Source organism: Neoarius graeffei, chromosome 7 (assembly GCF_027579695.1).
Source record: "Neoarius graeffei isolate fNeoGra1 chromosome 7, fNeoGra1.pri, whole genome shotgun sequence".
Classification (NCBI taxonomy): domain Eukaryota; kingdom Metazoa; phylum Chordata; class Actinopteri; order Siluriformes; family Ariidae; genus Neoarius; species Neoarius graeffei.
This window is the reverse complement of record NC_083575.1, coordinates 78,178,074-78,192,777: the sequence shown is the minus strand read 5'-3', so window position 1 is coordinate 78,192,777 and position 14,704 is coordinate 78,178,074. Positions and strand designations below refer to the sequence as shown.

Here is a 14,704-nt window from a genome sequence, read left to right as displayed (position 1 = left end):
TGGACTGTGGGGGAAACCGGAGCACCCAGAGGAAACCCATGCGGACACGGGGAGAACATGCAAACTCCGCACAGAAAGGCCCTCGCTGGCCACGGGGCTCGAACCCGGACCTTCTTGCTGTGAGGTGACAGCGCTAACCACTACACCACTGTGCCGCCCAGAGATTATTACTATATGTTTTTATTGTTTAAATTTGTTCAGTAGCTGGTGCTATGCCTGCAGTAAATAAATTTTTTTCATGTTGACTGCAAAAAGTTGTGACATAAGCAGTGCCTTAGGTATGCAGTAACTCCACCCCATCATTCATTCGTGCACTGGCAGGTTTCAGGTGAGTTTACATTCCTTTTCGCTCTCTGAATTTTTACATTTTGTCATGACTGCATTTAGTTTTGTACTGTACATATTCAAAATACACAGAAATCATATAAAAATCAAAATACAGTATTTAATATCCTTTAAATGGTAACTTAAATGCAAAGAATGGTTTACTCAGTCATGCTATGGTGTTGAATATAATGCAGATTTTTGTCAGACAATAAAAATATATTTTTCCTTTTGTTTCAGAAGTGTATTGCTAAATTATATATTTTTAAGTTCCGGCCCACAAATTAGATTATACAAGCAACAAGAGTTCAAGAGCGCTAAGATTTAATATAACAGCACTGGTACATTTTACTGTTTGTATCATTTCACTTGTCGGTGTTTGTTACACGAAATGAGCTCAGTTTGAGCAATAGCTTGTTGCATTAAAATCAATACTACACTTACTACAGTTTGTGCATTGTATTGCCATATACAACCTTCTCTCCAGCTGTGGCTTCTTTGGGAACTATTTTTAGTGATGTCACTTAATAATAATAAAACTTTATTTGCCAGGTATGTGAACACACACGAGGAATTTGACTCCGGTTTCACTTAGCTCTCTTAGTACAAACAGATAAAAAGCATAGACAAAAACAAAAAGCTATGTACATGTAGAAGGGTAAACAGAATAGAATAGAATGGAATAGAATGCCTTTAGCTCCGGTTTCCCCCACAGTCCAAAGACATGCAGGTTAGGTTAACTGGTGACTCTAAATTGACCGTAGGTGTGAATGTGAGTGTGAATGGTTGTCTGTGTCTATGTGTCAGCCCTGTGATGACCTGGCGACTTGTCCAGGGTGTACTCCGCCTTTCGCCCGTAGTCGGCTGGGATAGGCTCCAGCTTGCCTGCGACCCTGTAGAACAGGATAAAGCGGCTAGAGATAATGAGATGAGATGAGATGAGATGAGATGAGATGAGAATGCCTTTATTGTCACTATACCCATGTATAATGAGATTAAAAGCAACTCCAACAACAGTGCAAACAGCGTGTAGAGAAGAAGAAAAAAAAAGGTGAGGGTGTAAGGTGCACAGTCATGAGGCGTATGTGTTGTGTTTCACGTTATGGAGTGAGGTATTGCACATTATAAATTATTGCACGAAGAGAGTCACATTATAAAATAAAATATTGCACATTATGAGGTATTGCACAGGGGGGTTAGACAATAAAGTCAGAGCATATATGTATAGACAGTATAGTGCAAGGATGAATTAGTAAATATAAATATACAGTGTGCACAGAATGACGGTATGAGTGTGCAGATACAGTGGTGCTTGAAAGTTTGTAAACCCTTTAGAATTTTCTATATTTCTGCATAAATATGACCTAAAACATCATTAGATTTTCACACAAGTCCTAAAAGTAGATAAAGAGAACCCAGTTAAACAAATGAGACAAAAATATTATACTTGGTCATTTATTTATTGAGGAAAATGATCCAATATTACATATCTGTGAGTGGCAAAAGTATGTGAACCTCTAGGATTAGCAGTTAATTTGAAGGTGAAATTAGAGTCAGATGTTTTCAATCAATGGGATGACAATCAGGTGTGAGTGGGCACCCTGTTTTATTTAAAGAACAGGGATCTATCAAAGTCTGATCTTCATAACACATGTTTGTGGAAGTGTATCATGGCATGAACAAAGGAGATTTCTGAGGACCTCAGAAAAAGTGTTGTTGGTGCTCATCAGGCTGGAAAAGGTTACAAAACCATCTCTAAAGAGTTTGGACTCCACCAATCCAGAGCAAGGCATGTAATAGTCGGCGAGGTCACAAAGGACCCCAGGGTAACTTCTCAGCAACTGAAGACCTCTCTCACATTGGCTAATGTTGATGTTCATGAGTCCACCATCAGGAGAACACTGAACAACAATGGTGTGCATGGCAGGGTTGCAAGGAGAAAGCCACTACTCTCCAAAAAGAACATTGCTGCTCGTCTGCAGTTTGCTAAAGATCATGTGGACGGGCCAGAAGGCTTTTGGAAAAATGTTTTGTGGACAGATGAGACCAAAATAGAACCTTTTGGTTTAAATGAGAAGCATTATGTTTGGAGAAAGGAAAACACTGCATTCCAGCATAAGAACCTTATCCCATCTGTGAAACATGGTGGTGGTAGTATCATGGTTTGGGCCTTTTTCATTGCATCTGGGCCAGGATGGCTTGCCATCATTGATGGAACAATGAATTCTGAATAATACCAGCGAATTCTAATGGAAAATGTCAGGACATCTGTCCATGAACTGAATCTCAAGGGAAGGTGGGTCATACAGCAAGACAATGACCCTAAGCACACAAGTGGTTCTACCAAAGAATGGTTAAAGAAGAATAAAGTTAATGCTTTGGAATGGCCAAGTCAAAGTCCTGACCTTAATCCAATCGAAATGCTGTGGAAGGACCTGAAGCGAGCAGTTCATGTGAGGAAACCCACCAACATCCCAGAGTTGAAGCTGTTCTGTATGGAGCAATGGGCTAAAATTCCTCCAAGCCGGTGTGCAGGACTGATCAACAGTTACCGGAAATGTTTAGTTGCAGTCATTGCTGCACAAAGGGGTCACACCAGATACTGAAAGCAAAGGTTCACATACTTTTGCCACTCACAGATATGTAATATTGGATCATTTTCCTCCATAAATAAATGACCAAGTATAATATTTTTGTCTCATTTGTTTAACTGGGCTCTCTTTATCTACTTTTAGGACTTGTGTGAAAATCTGATGATGTTTTAGGTCATATTTATGCAGAAATGTAGAAAATTCTAAAGGGTTCACAAACTTTCAAGCACCACTGTATTTCACAGTTGATGTTACTGATATTTGAGTCTGGTTTTAGCTGTTCATCACAGAGACAGCCTGAGGGAAAAAACTGTTCTTGTGTCTGGTTGTTTTTGCATACAGTGTTCTGTAGCGTCTCCCAGAGGGGAGAAGCTTAAACAATTTGTGACCAGGGTGTGATGGGTCTGCAAAGATGTTACCTGCCTGTTTCCTGACTCTGGACAGGTACAGGTCTTGGATGGAGGGCAGGCTGACACCAATAATTTTCTCTGCAGACCTTATTGTCCGTTGCAGTCTGTTCTTGTCCTGTTTGGTGACCGATCCAAACCAAACAGTGATGGAAGAGCAGAGAACAGACTGAATGATGGCAGAATAGAATTGTGTCAGCAGCTCCTTAGACAAGTCGAGCTTCCTGAGCTGGCACAGAAAGTACAACCTCTGCTGGGCCTTTTTGATGATGGTGATTGTGTTGGTCTCCCACTTCAAGTCCTGGGAGATTGTGGAACTCAGAAACCTGAAGGTTTCAACAGCAGTCACAATGTTGTTGGTGATGGTGATGGGCAGCAGGGTGGGGGTGGGGGGGGCTCCTCCTAAAGTCCACTGTCATCGCCACAGTTTTGAGCGTGTTCAGCTCCAGATTGTTCTGACTGCACCAACAGACCAGCCGTTCAACCTCCCGTCTGTATGCAGCGTCACCGTCTCGGATGAGGCCGATGACCGTTGTGTCGTCTGCAAATTTCAGGAGTTTAACAGACGGGTCTCTTGAGGTGCAGTCATTGGTGTAAAGGGGGAAGAGCAGTGGGGAGAGCACACACCCCTGGGGGGCGTCAGTGCTGATAGTCCGGGTGCTGGATGTGATGCTCCCCAGCCTCACCTGCTGCTTTCTGTCAGTCAGGAAGTTTATTTCCACTGACAGGTGGAGGAGGGCACAGTGAGCTGGGTGTGAAGGATATCTGGAACGATGGTGTTGAACGCCGAACTGAAGTTCATGAACAGGATCCTGGCGTACGTCCCTGCAGAGTCAAGGTGTTGCAGGATGTAGTGCAGTCCCATATTGATTGCATCATCCGCTGACCTGTTTGCCCGGTAGACAAACTGCAGGGGGTTCAGCAGGGGGTCTGTGATGTCCTTCAGGTGTGACAACACCAGTCTCTCAAAGGACTTCATGACTACAGATGTGAGAGCTACAGGCCTGTAGTCATTCAGTCCTGTGATGGTGGTTTTCTTGGGAACCAGGATTATGAGTACTTGATTACTTGAGGTAATGAGAATGAGTATCACTAAATGGGAAAAAAGTAAAATGCACCCACTAAAGTCACTGTTGGTGGTTAACAAAATTGCACCTGTTCATTGTGTGAAGTTATTTTTTATGTGTCACCGTTGCTTGACACAGTGTGATTTTGTGTTATGAAGTTTGCATGATGCCATGTCATGCCTGTTCATTGTGTGAAATTATGAATATTCTTATTTTTAAACATACAGTTGAGTGTCACTATTGCTTGGCTCAGTGGCATGTGGTGTTACATCTAAAACTAAATAAAAAAGGAAACACAAAATAAAAAGTAAAATGCACCCATAAAGTCATTGTTGGTGATAAATTGTCACATTCATCTCATTATCTTAGGTGTAGCAGTGGGTTTAAAAACAGGCTGATGAATATATGGACTAGTTCAATGAGGACTTATTGTTGAGTCTCTAAAATAGTCATTGAATTAAGTGACTTTTGTAGGTAAAATTAGGTGTTTAACAACCTGTTAAAAATACACCAGAATGCAGGAAATGGCATCTAATTAATTAAAAATTTTATGGGGGAGGACCCCCAGACCCCCCGCCAGTGTGTCCCTCCCACATTAAAAATGCTTCTGACGCCCTTGGTCGTACTGAATACATCAGTACAGCTATGAAAACTGTCTGTTTGTGCTAGCTGTCTTATTTACACTGTCTTTGTTGTTTGCACTTTATGTTTTTTGTGTAATCTATAGTCTGCAATGTTTGCACTCGCTGCACTCATGCACTTATGTCGTTATCTCATCTCATTATCTCTAGCCGCTTTATCCTTCTACAGGGTCGCAGGCAAGCTGGAGCCTATCCCAGCTGACTATGGGCGAAAGGCGGGGTACATCCTGGACAAGTCGCCAGGTCATCACAGGGCTGACACATAGACACAGACAACCATTCACACTCACATTCACACCTACGGTCAATTTAGAGTCACCAGTTAACCTAACCTGCATGTCTTTGGACTGTGGGGGAAACCGGAGCACCCGGAGGAAACCCACGCGGACACGGGGAGAACATGCAAACTCCACACAGAAAGGCCCTCGCCGGCCCCGGGGCTCAAACCCAGGACCTTCTTGCTGTGAGGCGACAGCGCTAACCACTACACCACTATGCCGTCCCTTATGTCGTTATATGTATGATATTTGCAGTCCTGTGATGTTTAATATAGTACCATGGTCCTGGAGAAATTATGTTTCGTTTTAACTGTGTACTGTACCAACAGTATATGGTTAAAATGACAACAAAAAAGGCCTTGACCTTGATTATTTATGGCCAAATCACAGCCATGTTGATAGTCAGTATAACAGCACTTTTGCTGGTGCAAGAAATCTTTGACTAAGTTATGCTTTTCTATGATGTAATGCAGATTTTTGTTAGACAATCAATAAATAATGTATAAGTCACTGCTCTATAGTTAGAGCAGTGAAATCTGAATGCTATCTCAGATAACATTTTTTTCCTTCTTTTTTTCTTTCTATAACTCATTATGAGTCAACAGCACCTTCAATTTTGTTGTACCTTTGGAAAAGTGACAATGACAATAAAGACTTATATTTGAATTTAACATCTGGTGGTGTTTGTTTAACTTCCTTAACGATTGTGTTTGAACAGCCTGAAGACAGAAATTTCCTGGAAGTGGAGCTCAAAGTAAAAGGTAAAACTGCTGATCCAATTTTGTTCATGTAATACTGGCAGGGCTGTTACACCATTTACCTCTAACTGTATAGCTTGTATTATAAGTAGGCAACTGTATGGACTACTTCATTTCACGTGAGTGTACATTACATTAATTTACGTACATGCCTATATGGTATTATGTATATTTTCATTTAAAGACCTTTGTCTAAGCTAGAAAAAAATGTGAGGAAAGCAGTACATGGCCCAACATTTATTTCTACATCATACTTGCCAACCCTCCCGATTTTGGCGGGAGGCTCCTGATTTTAACCTCCATCTCTCGCCTCCCGATCATATTTGTTAAAAACTGGATAATCTCCCAGTTTTGGGAAATCCCTATCACCAAGTTAAAAATACTCCCGATTATGTCCAATCAGAATCATATGAGAAACACTGCTGACGTCAACTGATTTTTAATCAATCAACGAACAGAATGACAGTCACTTCCGTAATGTAGGATTCACCCAGGCTGTCCGACATTTTTTACAAGCAGTCATTCATCATGGCCACTAAACCCAATACCAAACGGCAAAAATATGAATGCAAATACCAGGTTGCATGGGAGAATGAATTTCCATGGATAAGCAAATGTTCGACCAGCCAATTACACATTTTAAGGTAAAGACACCTTATATCAGAATATGATGGACATTTGAGTGTGAAATTAAACTAGTCTTCCATACCATTTCAGAAACAAACTGTACAACTTCTAAAGTGTTTAGTGAAATTTTGCATGACTGAGAATTTGTTTGGTGAGTGTATTTGAATAGTGTGGTAGTGTCTTAGTGCTATTTTGAATTTATGTTTGAAAGTTTTAAGTGAAAGTTTACAAGTGAATTACCTGGAAAGTGATTGATTTTGATAGTTTTGAGGTTTTAAGTGAAAGATTACTAGTAAGTGTATTTTGGTAGTACTAAAATTTTGCATTCGAGTGAATTTCTTTGTGGAGTATATTTTGGTAGTATGGTAGTATTTATAGTGCCATTTTTAAATTTTGTTTGAAAACTTTCAGTCAAAGTTTGCAAATGAGCAAATTCCTTTGACGCATTCCGATAGGATTTGGATAGTATCTAGTGCTTTTTAAAAATTCTGTTGGAAAGTGTTTAGTGAGAGAGATGCATTTTAGTAGTACTAAAACAGTGCAGTATTTATTTAATTGAGTTGTTACTATTTTGGTTAAATCTTATTAAAATGTAATTTATATATGATATTATAGTTCTCTGTATTTTTACATGAGCTTACAGAAGGAAAACACATTTGATGCAATCCAATAATACTTTCATTCACTGTGACTATTTTAAGAAATTATAAACATTCTTCTAAAGCATCACTTGTGTTATTTTCTGTGGGTCTCTGTATGTATACAATATTCAGGAATGAGATTTTTCAGCTAAAACTCTGATTTAAGACTTCCCTTTCATTATTATTATATTAAAATTCAAGACGAGTATTATTTCAGATGTTTCACTCTGAGCTCTCTCATGCCTGATACATGAATCCCATAACCTATAGTAATTGATAGAACAATATCAACAATTCAAAAACTCTTTAATTGTATGAATTTCAAATGGTTTGCAATTAATTGGGATTCGCTGTTTTTATCGTTTCAACCGCGCATCATACCCTCGTCCAATTGAAAATGTCGTTCACGCACTTTTCTCCCCCATGAGAATTTTGAAAAGTTGGCAAGTATGCTACATTGAATACAAAACTGGAGTTTTGTTGTGAAAGAAGGTTATTTTTAAAGCAGGATTCATGTCATAACATGTAAGGAAGTTTTTAAGACCGATGTTTCATTAGATTTAAGTGTACTACTGTATGACCAAAGGACACTGATTCAGTATCATCTGTGGTCCTTGTGCAGTTTTCTCTGGGGAAGCATAGTCTTTATTTTTCATTTGCATTCACCAATACCATGTGTTTACATGCATTATAATATATTTAAGAACCAATACATCCTACCTCATACCCATCCCTGAATAGGCTCTGGATCCACCACAACCATGACCAGGATAAACTGGTTACTGAAGAGGAATTAATTAATTAATTACACAATACATTTCTGTTGTGTAAGGGAATTCAATTAATTAATCAAATTGATTGACTGATCAATCATGGTGCCTCAACCTCCTTCAGCTATATGAAGCAGTTCTCTATGGACTATGAAATGAAATGTACAGTTTCCATGTAATGAAACTGTAGATTTCACTTAAAACAGTTATATCTGTTGCTTCTGTCCAAGAATCTGTTCATGATGTTTATGATAGACCATTATATCTGACCTCCTTAAATGTTATATTTTTGCTGGATTTATTCTGGTTTATCTGCTCAAATAATCAAACCTCCATTGAAGTCTTTGAGTCTTATTGCAGAGTTAGATGTATATAATTCTGTGCCTGTTGTGGAAGTCTGAAAGTAGGCAAAAATACTCGTCTCGTCTCGTCTTCTTCCGCTTTATCCGGGACCGGGTCGCGGAGGCAGCAGTCTAAGCATGGAAGCCCAAACTTCCCTTTCCCCAGACACCTCGGCCAGCTCCTCGGGAAGAACACCGAGGCGTTCCCAGGCCAGCCGAGAGACATAGTCCCTCCAGCGTGTCCTGGGTCTTCCCTGGGGCCTCCCCCCGGGGGGACATGCCTGGAACACCTCCCCAGGGAGGTGTCCAGGAGGCATCCGAAAAAGATGCCCTAGCCACCTCAGCTGATTCCTCTCGATGTGGAGGAGCAGCGGCTCTACTCCGAGCTCCTCCCGAGTGACTGTGCTTCTCACCCTATCTCTAAGGGAGCGCCCAGCCACCCTGCGAAGGAAACTCATTTCGGCCGCTTGTATCCGCAATCTTGTTCTTTCAGTCATTACCCAAAGCTCATGACCATAAGTGAGAGTCGGAACGTAGATCAACCAGTAAATTGAGAGCTTCGCCTTTTGGCTCAGCTCCTTCACCACAACGGACCGGTAAAGCGACCGCATCACTGCGGAGGCTGCACCGATCCGCCTGTCGATCTCACGCTCCATCCTTCCCTCACTCATGAACAAGATCCCGAGATACTTAAACTCCTCCACTTGAGGCAGGACTTCTCCACCAACCTGGAGAGGGCAAGCCACCCTTTTCCGGTCGAGAACCATGGCCTCGGACTTGGAGGTGCTGATTCTCATCCCAGCCGCTTCACACTCGACTGCAAACCGCCCCAGTGCATATTGAAGGTCCTGGTTTGAAGAAGCCAACAGGACAACATCATCCGCAAAAAGCAGAGATGAAATCCTGTGGTTCCCAAACAGGATTCCTTCCGGCCCCTGGCTGCGCCTAGAAATTCTGTCCATAAAAATTATGAACAGAACTGGTGACAAAGGGCAGCCCTGCTGGAGTCCAACATGCACTGGGAACAGGTCTGACTTACTGCCGGCAATGCGAACCAGACTCCTGCTCCGTTCGTACAGGGACCGGACAGCCCTTAGCAAAGAGCCCCAAACCCCATACTCCCGAAGCACCCCCCATAGAATACCATGGGGGACACAGTCGAATGCCTTCTCCAGATCCACAAAGCACATGTGGACTGGTTGGGCAAACTCCCATGAACCCTCGAGCACCCTATGAAGGGTATAGAGCTGGTCCAGTGTTCCACGACCAGGACGAAAACCGCATTGTTCCTCCTGAATCCGAGGTTCGACTATTGGTCAAATTCTCCTCTCCAGTACCCTGGAGTAAACCTTCCCCGGGAGGCTGAGAAGTGTGATTCCCCTATAATTGGAGCACACTCTCCGGTCCCCTTTCTTAAAAAGAGGGACCACCACCCCAGTCTGCCACTCCAGAGGCACTGTCCCTGACCACCACGCGATGTTGCAGAGGTGTGTCAACCAAGACAGCCCCACAACATCCAGAGACTTGAGATACTCAGGGCGGATCTCATCCACCCCGGTGCCTTGCCACCGAGGAGCTTGCAAACCACCTCAGTGACTTCGGCTTGGGTAATGGACAAGTCCACCTCTGAGTCATCAGCCTCAGTCTCCTCAATGGAAGACACAATGGTGGGATTGAGGAGATCCTCAAAGTATTCCTTCCACCGCCCGACAATGTCCCCAGTGGAGGTCAACAGCTCCCCACCCGCACTGTAAACAGTGTTGGCAGAGTACTGCTTCCCCCTCCTGAGGCGCCGGACGGTTTGCCAGAATTTCTTCGAGGCCGACCAATAGTCCTTCTCCATGGCCTCCCCGAACTCCTCCCAGTTCCGAGTTTTTGCCTCCGCAACTGCCCGAGCTGCAGCACGCCTGGCCTGCCGATACCCGTCAGCTGCCTCAGGAGTCCCGGAGATCAACATGGCCCGATAGGACTCCTTCTTCAGCTTGATGGCATCCCTTATTACTGGTGTCCACCACCGGGTTCGGGGATTGCCGCCACGACAGGCACCGGAGACCTTGCGGCCACAGCTCCAAACAGCTGCGTCCACAATGGAGGCAGAGAACATGGTCCACTCAGACTCAATGTCCCCTGCCTCCCTCGGAAGCTGGGAAAAGCTCTCCAGGAGGTGGGAGTTAAAGACCTCCCCAACAGAGTGCTCGGTCAGACGTTCCCAGCAGACCCTCACCATACGTTTGTGCCTGCCAGGTCTGTCCAGCTTCCTCCTCCGCCAGTGGATCCAACTCACCACCAGGTGGTGATCAGTTGACACCTCAGCCCCTCTCTTCACCCAAGTGTCCAAGACATAGGGCCGGAGATCAGATGAAATGACAACAAAGTCTATCATTGACCTCCGACCTAAGGTGTCCTGGTGCCACGTGCACTTATGGACACCCCTATGCTCGAACATGGTGTTCGTTATGGACAAACTGTGACTAGCACAGAAGTCCAATAACAAAACACCACTCGGGTTCAGATCGGGGAGGCCGTTCCTCCCAACCACGCCCCTCCAGGTGTCACTGTCATCGCCCACGTGAGCATTGAAGTCCCCCAGTAGCACAATGGAGTCCCCAGTCTGAGCACCCCTCAGTACCTCTCCCAGGGACTCCAAGAAGGCCGGATACTCTATACTGCTATTCGGCTCGTAGGCACAAACAACAGCAAGAGCCCTCTCCCCAATCCGAAGGCACAGAGAGGCGACCCTCTCGTTCACTGAGGTAAACTCCAACACATGGCGGCTGAGCTGGGGAGCTATAAGCAAGCCCACACCAGCCCGCCGCCGCTCACCATGGGCGACTCCAGAGAAGTGGAGAGTCCAGCCCCTCTCGAGGAGCTGGGTTCCAGAGCCCAAGCTGTGCGTGGAGGTGAGCCCGACTATCTCTAGCCGGTACCTCTCAACCTCCCACACAAGCTCAGACTCTTTCCCCCGCAGCGAAGTGACATTCCATGTCCCAACAGCTAGCCACTGTGTCCGGGGATCAGGTCGTCGAGGCCCCTGCCTTCGACTGCCACCCAATCCACACTGCACCAGTCCCCTACTGCTACCTCTGTGGGTGGTGAACCCACAGGAGGTCGGGCCCACATCACCTCTTCGGGCTAAGCCCAGCCGGGCCCCATGGGCAAAGGCCCGGCCACCAAGCACTCACAAACGAGCCCCAACCCCAGGCCTGGCTCCAGGGTGGGGCCCCAGCTGCGCCATACCGGGCGAGGTCACGGTCCTCGATGGTTTCTCCATAAGGGAGGCAAAAATACACTTTCATGAAAAAAGTTACCTTGAAGCACCTTTATTGTATAAAACAACTTGAGCACTGAGTAATACCCAGGCTATACACTCATCATCTCTAGCCGCTTTATCCTGTTCTACAGGGTCGCAGGCAAGCTGGAGCCTATCCCAGCTGACTACAGGCGAAAGGCGGGGTACACCCTGGACAAGTCACCAGGTTGGGGCTGACACATAGACATAGACAACCATTCACACCTACGGTCAATTTAGAGTCACCAGTTAACCTAACCTGCATGTCTTTGGACTGTGGGGGAAACTGGAGCACCCGGAGGAAACCCACGCGGACACGGGGAGAACATGCAAACTCCACACAGAAAGGCCCTCGCCGACCACGGGGCTCGAACCCGGACCTTCTTGCTGTGAGGCGACAGCGCTAACCACTACACCACCATGCCGCCCCAGGCTATACACTGGAGGTCTAAATTTCTACCTTTAGCTTTTGTGTCCCACTATGAGGGACCCACTCTAGGACTGCCCCAAAACAAAATGGCAGCTCCTATTAAAATAATTGAAAAAGGACTTCTCTTTGTTTGAACACAGACTTATGATTGGCTGCCCAATACATGCTTCTCATTGGTGAAAACATACCTTCTATTAGCTTCAAAAGAAAACAGACCTGCTCATATTTCTTACTGTATGACATTTTAAGGGTTTTACAATGAATGACAAATCTGTGTTTGCACACGAAATGCACGTACAACAATAACAATCAGTGGTGAAGAACACAAGATGGTTATACAAACATGTGCACGTGCACGTGCACGCACACACACACACATACACACACACAAGATACTTTAAATATTTCAACTCAGAAATTGTTCTTAGGCTCAGCTTAATGGAGACTGTTGTCAAAAAACCTCCTAAGTATAATATAAATTCAGGGTAAATAATACAACAATTTCACCATGATCTTAGAAAAATAATTGTCACAAACTAATGCAGTTGTGTGTATGTGTCAGGCCCGTAAAATAATTTCACATCTTGTATTTAAAAAATTATATGATGTGCTTTTGATTGTGAGCAGAATTAATTCACCAATGGCGTACAAGATGGACCACAAGAGGCGAGGTTTGGCGTTAATCTTCAACCAGGAAAACTTTAGCTCTTCCCTGAAACGCCGTGGCACAAATAAAGACAGAGACAATCTCACAGAAAGGTGCACACTCACAAACATTAAAAGAAATATGATCATTTCATCATTAGAAAAAAAACGATTGAGTAGATACCTGTTTTCTTTGCACACGTAAATATTTCAGGTGTCCTGAAAGTCTCTGGTAAATTGTTCTTTTATTTTGAAATCAGACCATGAATTTTCTAATTCAGATTTGAAAGCCAGATTTGTAAATCCCCCTAATTCTATATATTTTTGTACTGTGTTTAAAATTGCATGTCTATGCTGTTTTTCTTTGAAAATACTATAGCTTTAAAATCAAAGTACATAAAATTACCATCTCTTTACATCTTTGGCTACTTTCCATTTTTATTTCAGATTTCAAGTCTTAGGGTTTGAAGTAAACACTCACAATGACAAAACTAAGAAGGAGGTGCTAGTGGAATTACGTAAAGGTACAATTCTCAAACTCCATCATGTTTTTGAAAACTGATTTGTTTTCTGTAAATGTTGTCATATCAACATTAATAACTTTTAACCACAGCTGCTGCAGCCAACCATGCAGATGCCGACTGCTTTGTCTGCATTTTCTTGACTCATGGGAAAGAAAAGAAAATTTCCGTCTTCGATGATGACATTGATATTAAGGATATAACAGATCTGTTCAGAGGAGATCAGTGCAAGAGCCTTGTCGGGAAGCCCAAGATCTTCATCTTTCAGGTAAGTGTGATGTCACTCAACAACAACAACAACAGTTTATTACTCCTCATTAAGACACTTCATCCACTTTTATTAGAGTAAACTGTAAACAAATTAACACAGCAATTTATTGGGAACTTGGATTTCCAGTTGATTACTGTAAACAACTGTAAAACAGTAAACAAGATATTACATTACAGTAAAGGAATGTAATGTCTTGCACAGTATAAAATAACATATAATCTAGTACAATTGCTCTTTTGGCTGATGCAGGACACACTGAGCTGATGGACCCAATCATGGCAGTTTGGAAGTTCTGGGATTTGAACACGTAACCTTCTGATCTGTAACACCACAACTAGGTCAGTGGTTAAGGCTTTGGGTTACAGATTGGAAGGTTGTGTGTTTAGATCTTAGCAACCAGGTTGCCAGTAAATTACTGTAAAATGTAGAGTAATATACAGAGCCCTCTACAATTATTGGCACCCTCATCAAATGTTGATGAGTCCCTTGCTGAAGTCCCTTGATGAGAGACTTTTTTCTCTAAATAAATTAATTTCAATTAAAAGTTGGATTTTTCTCATTTTTTGAGTGTGAGATGAAGCCACTTCACCAGAAGGTGGATTGTTCCAACCCCCCCCCCCCCTTTTTTTTACTAACCTTTACAAAAGGGTGCTAATAATCGTTGGAACAAGGCAAGTTTAACAATGAAAAAAGAAACTGAGAAAACAAAATTAAGCAAAGTAATACATTAAATACATATTTATACCTTGAATAAATATGCGAGTGTATATAAATTTACATGAATTTATATATAAAGAGCACATTAGCAAAGAAGAAATAAATAGCTTTATTGAAATTATCCAAAGTTTGAAGTTTTATTTTATTAACAGTTAATTTGTACACTGCCTTTTGATTCAATGTAATGCATCACTATTTATTATAATGGCATGTGCAATACTACACAAGTTTTTTAGTTTTGGCCATGCTCCTACCCGAACCAATAATCGCGTCATCAGTTTTTCTTTGGCTAATCAGACACAAGGTACACCACCACTCTTGCCAGAGCAGTTGGGGGTTACAGTGGTGCTTGAAAGTTTGTGAACCCTTTAGAATTTTCTATATTT

At 43.0% G+C, this 14,704-nt stretch overlaps 1 protein-coding gene across 1 annotated transcript in view; it reads left to right on the top strand.

Annotated features, from left to right (window-relative positions):
* Nucleotides 1-293: 293 nt before the first annotated feature.
* The window catches only part of LOC132889694 (caspase-6-like), a 32,529-nt gene continuing 18,118 nt past the window's right edge, over nucleotides 294-14,704 (top strand). Inside the window, exons 1-5 of the mRNA XM_060926445.1 lie at nucleotides 294-328; nucleotides 6,027-6,069; nucleotides 12,792-12,923; nucleotides 13,257-13,333; nucleotides 13,423-13,598. Coding sequence (XP_060782428.1) covers nucleotides 12,805-12,923; nucleotides 13,257-13,333; nucleotides 13,423-13,598 — 372 coding nt within the window. The 5' untranslated portion in view covers nucleotides 294-328; nucleotides 6,027-6,069; nucleotides 12,792-12,804. The remainder of the gene's footprint in view (nucleotides 329-6,026; nucleotides 6,070-12,791; nucleotides 12,924-13,256; nucleotides 13,334-13,422; nucleotides 13,599-14,704) is intronic.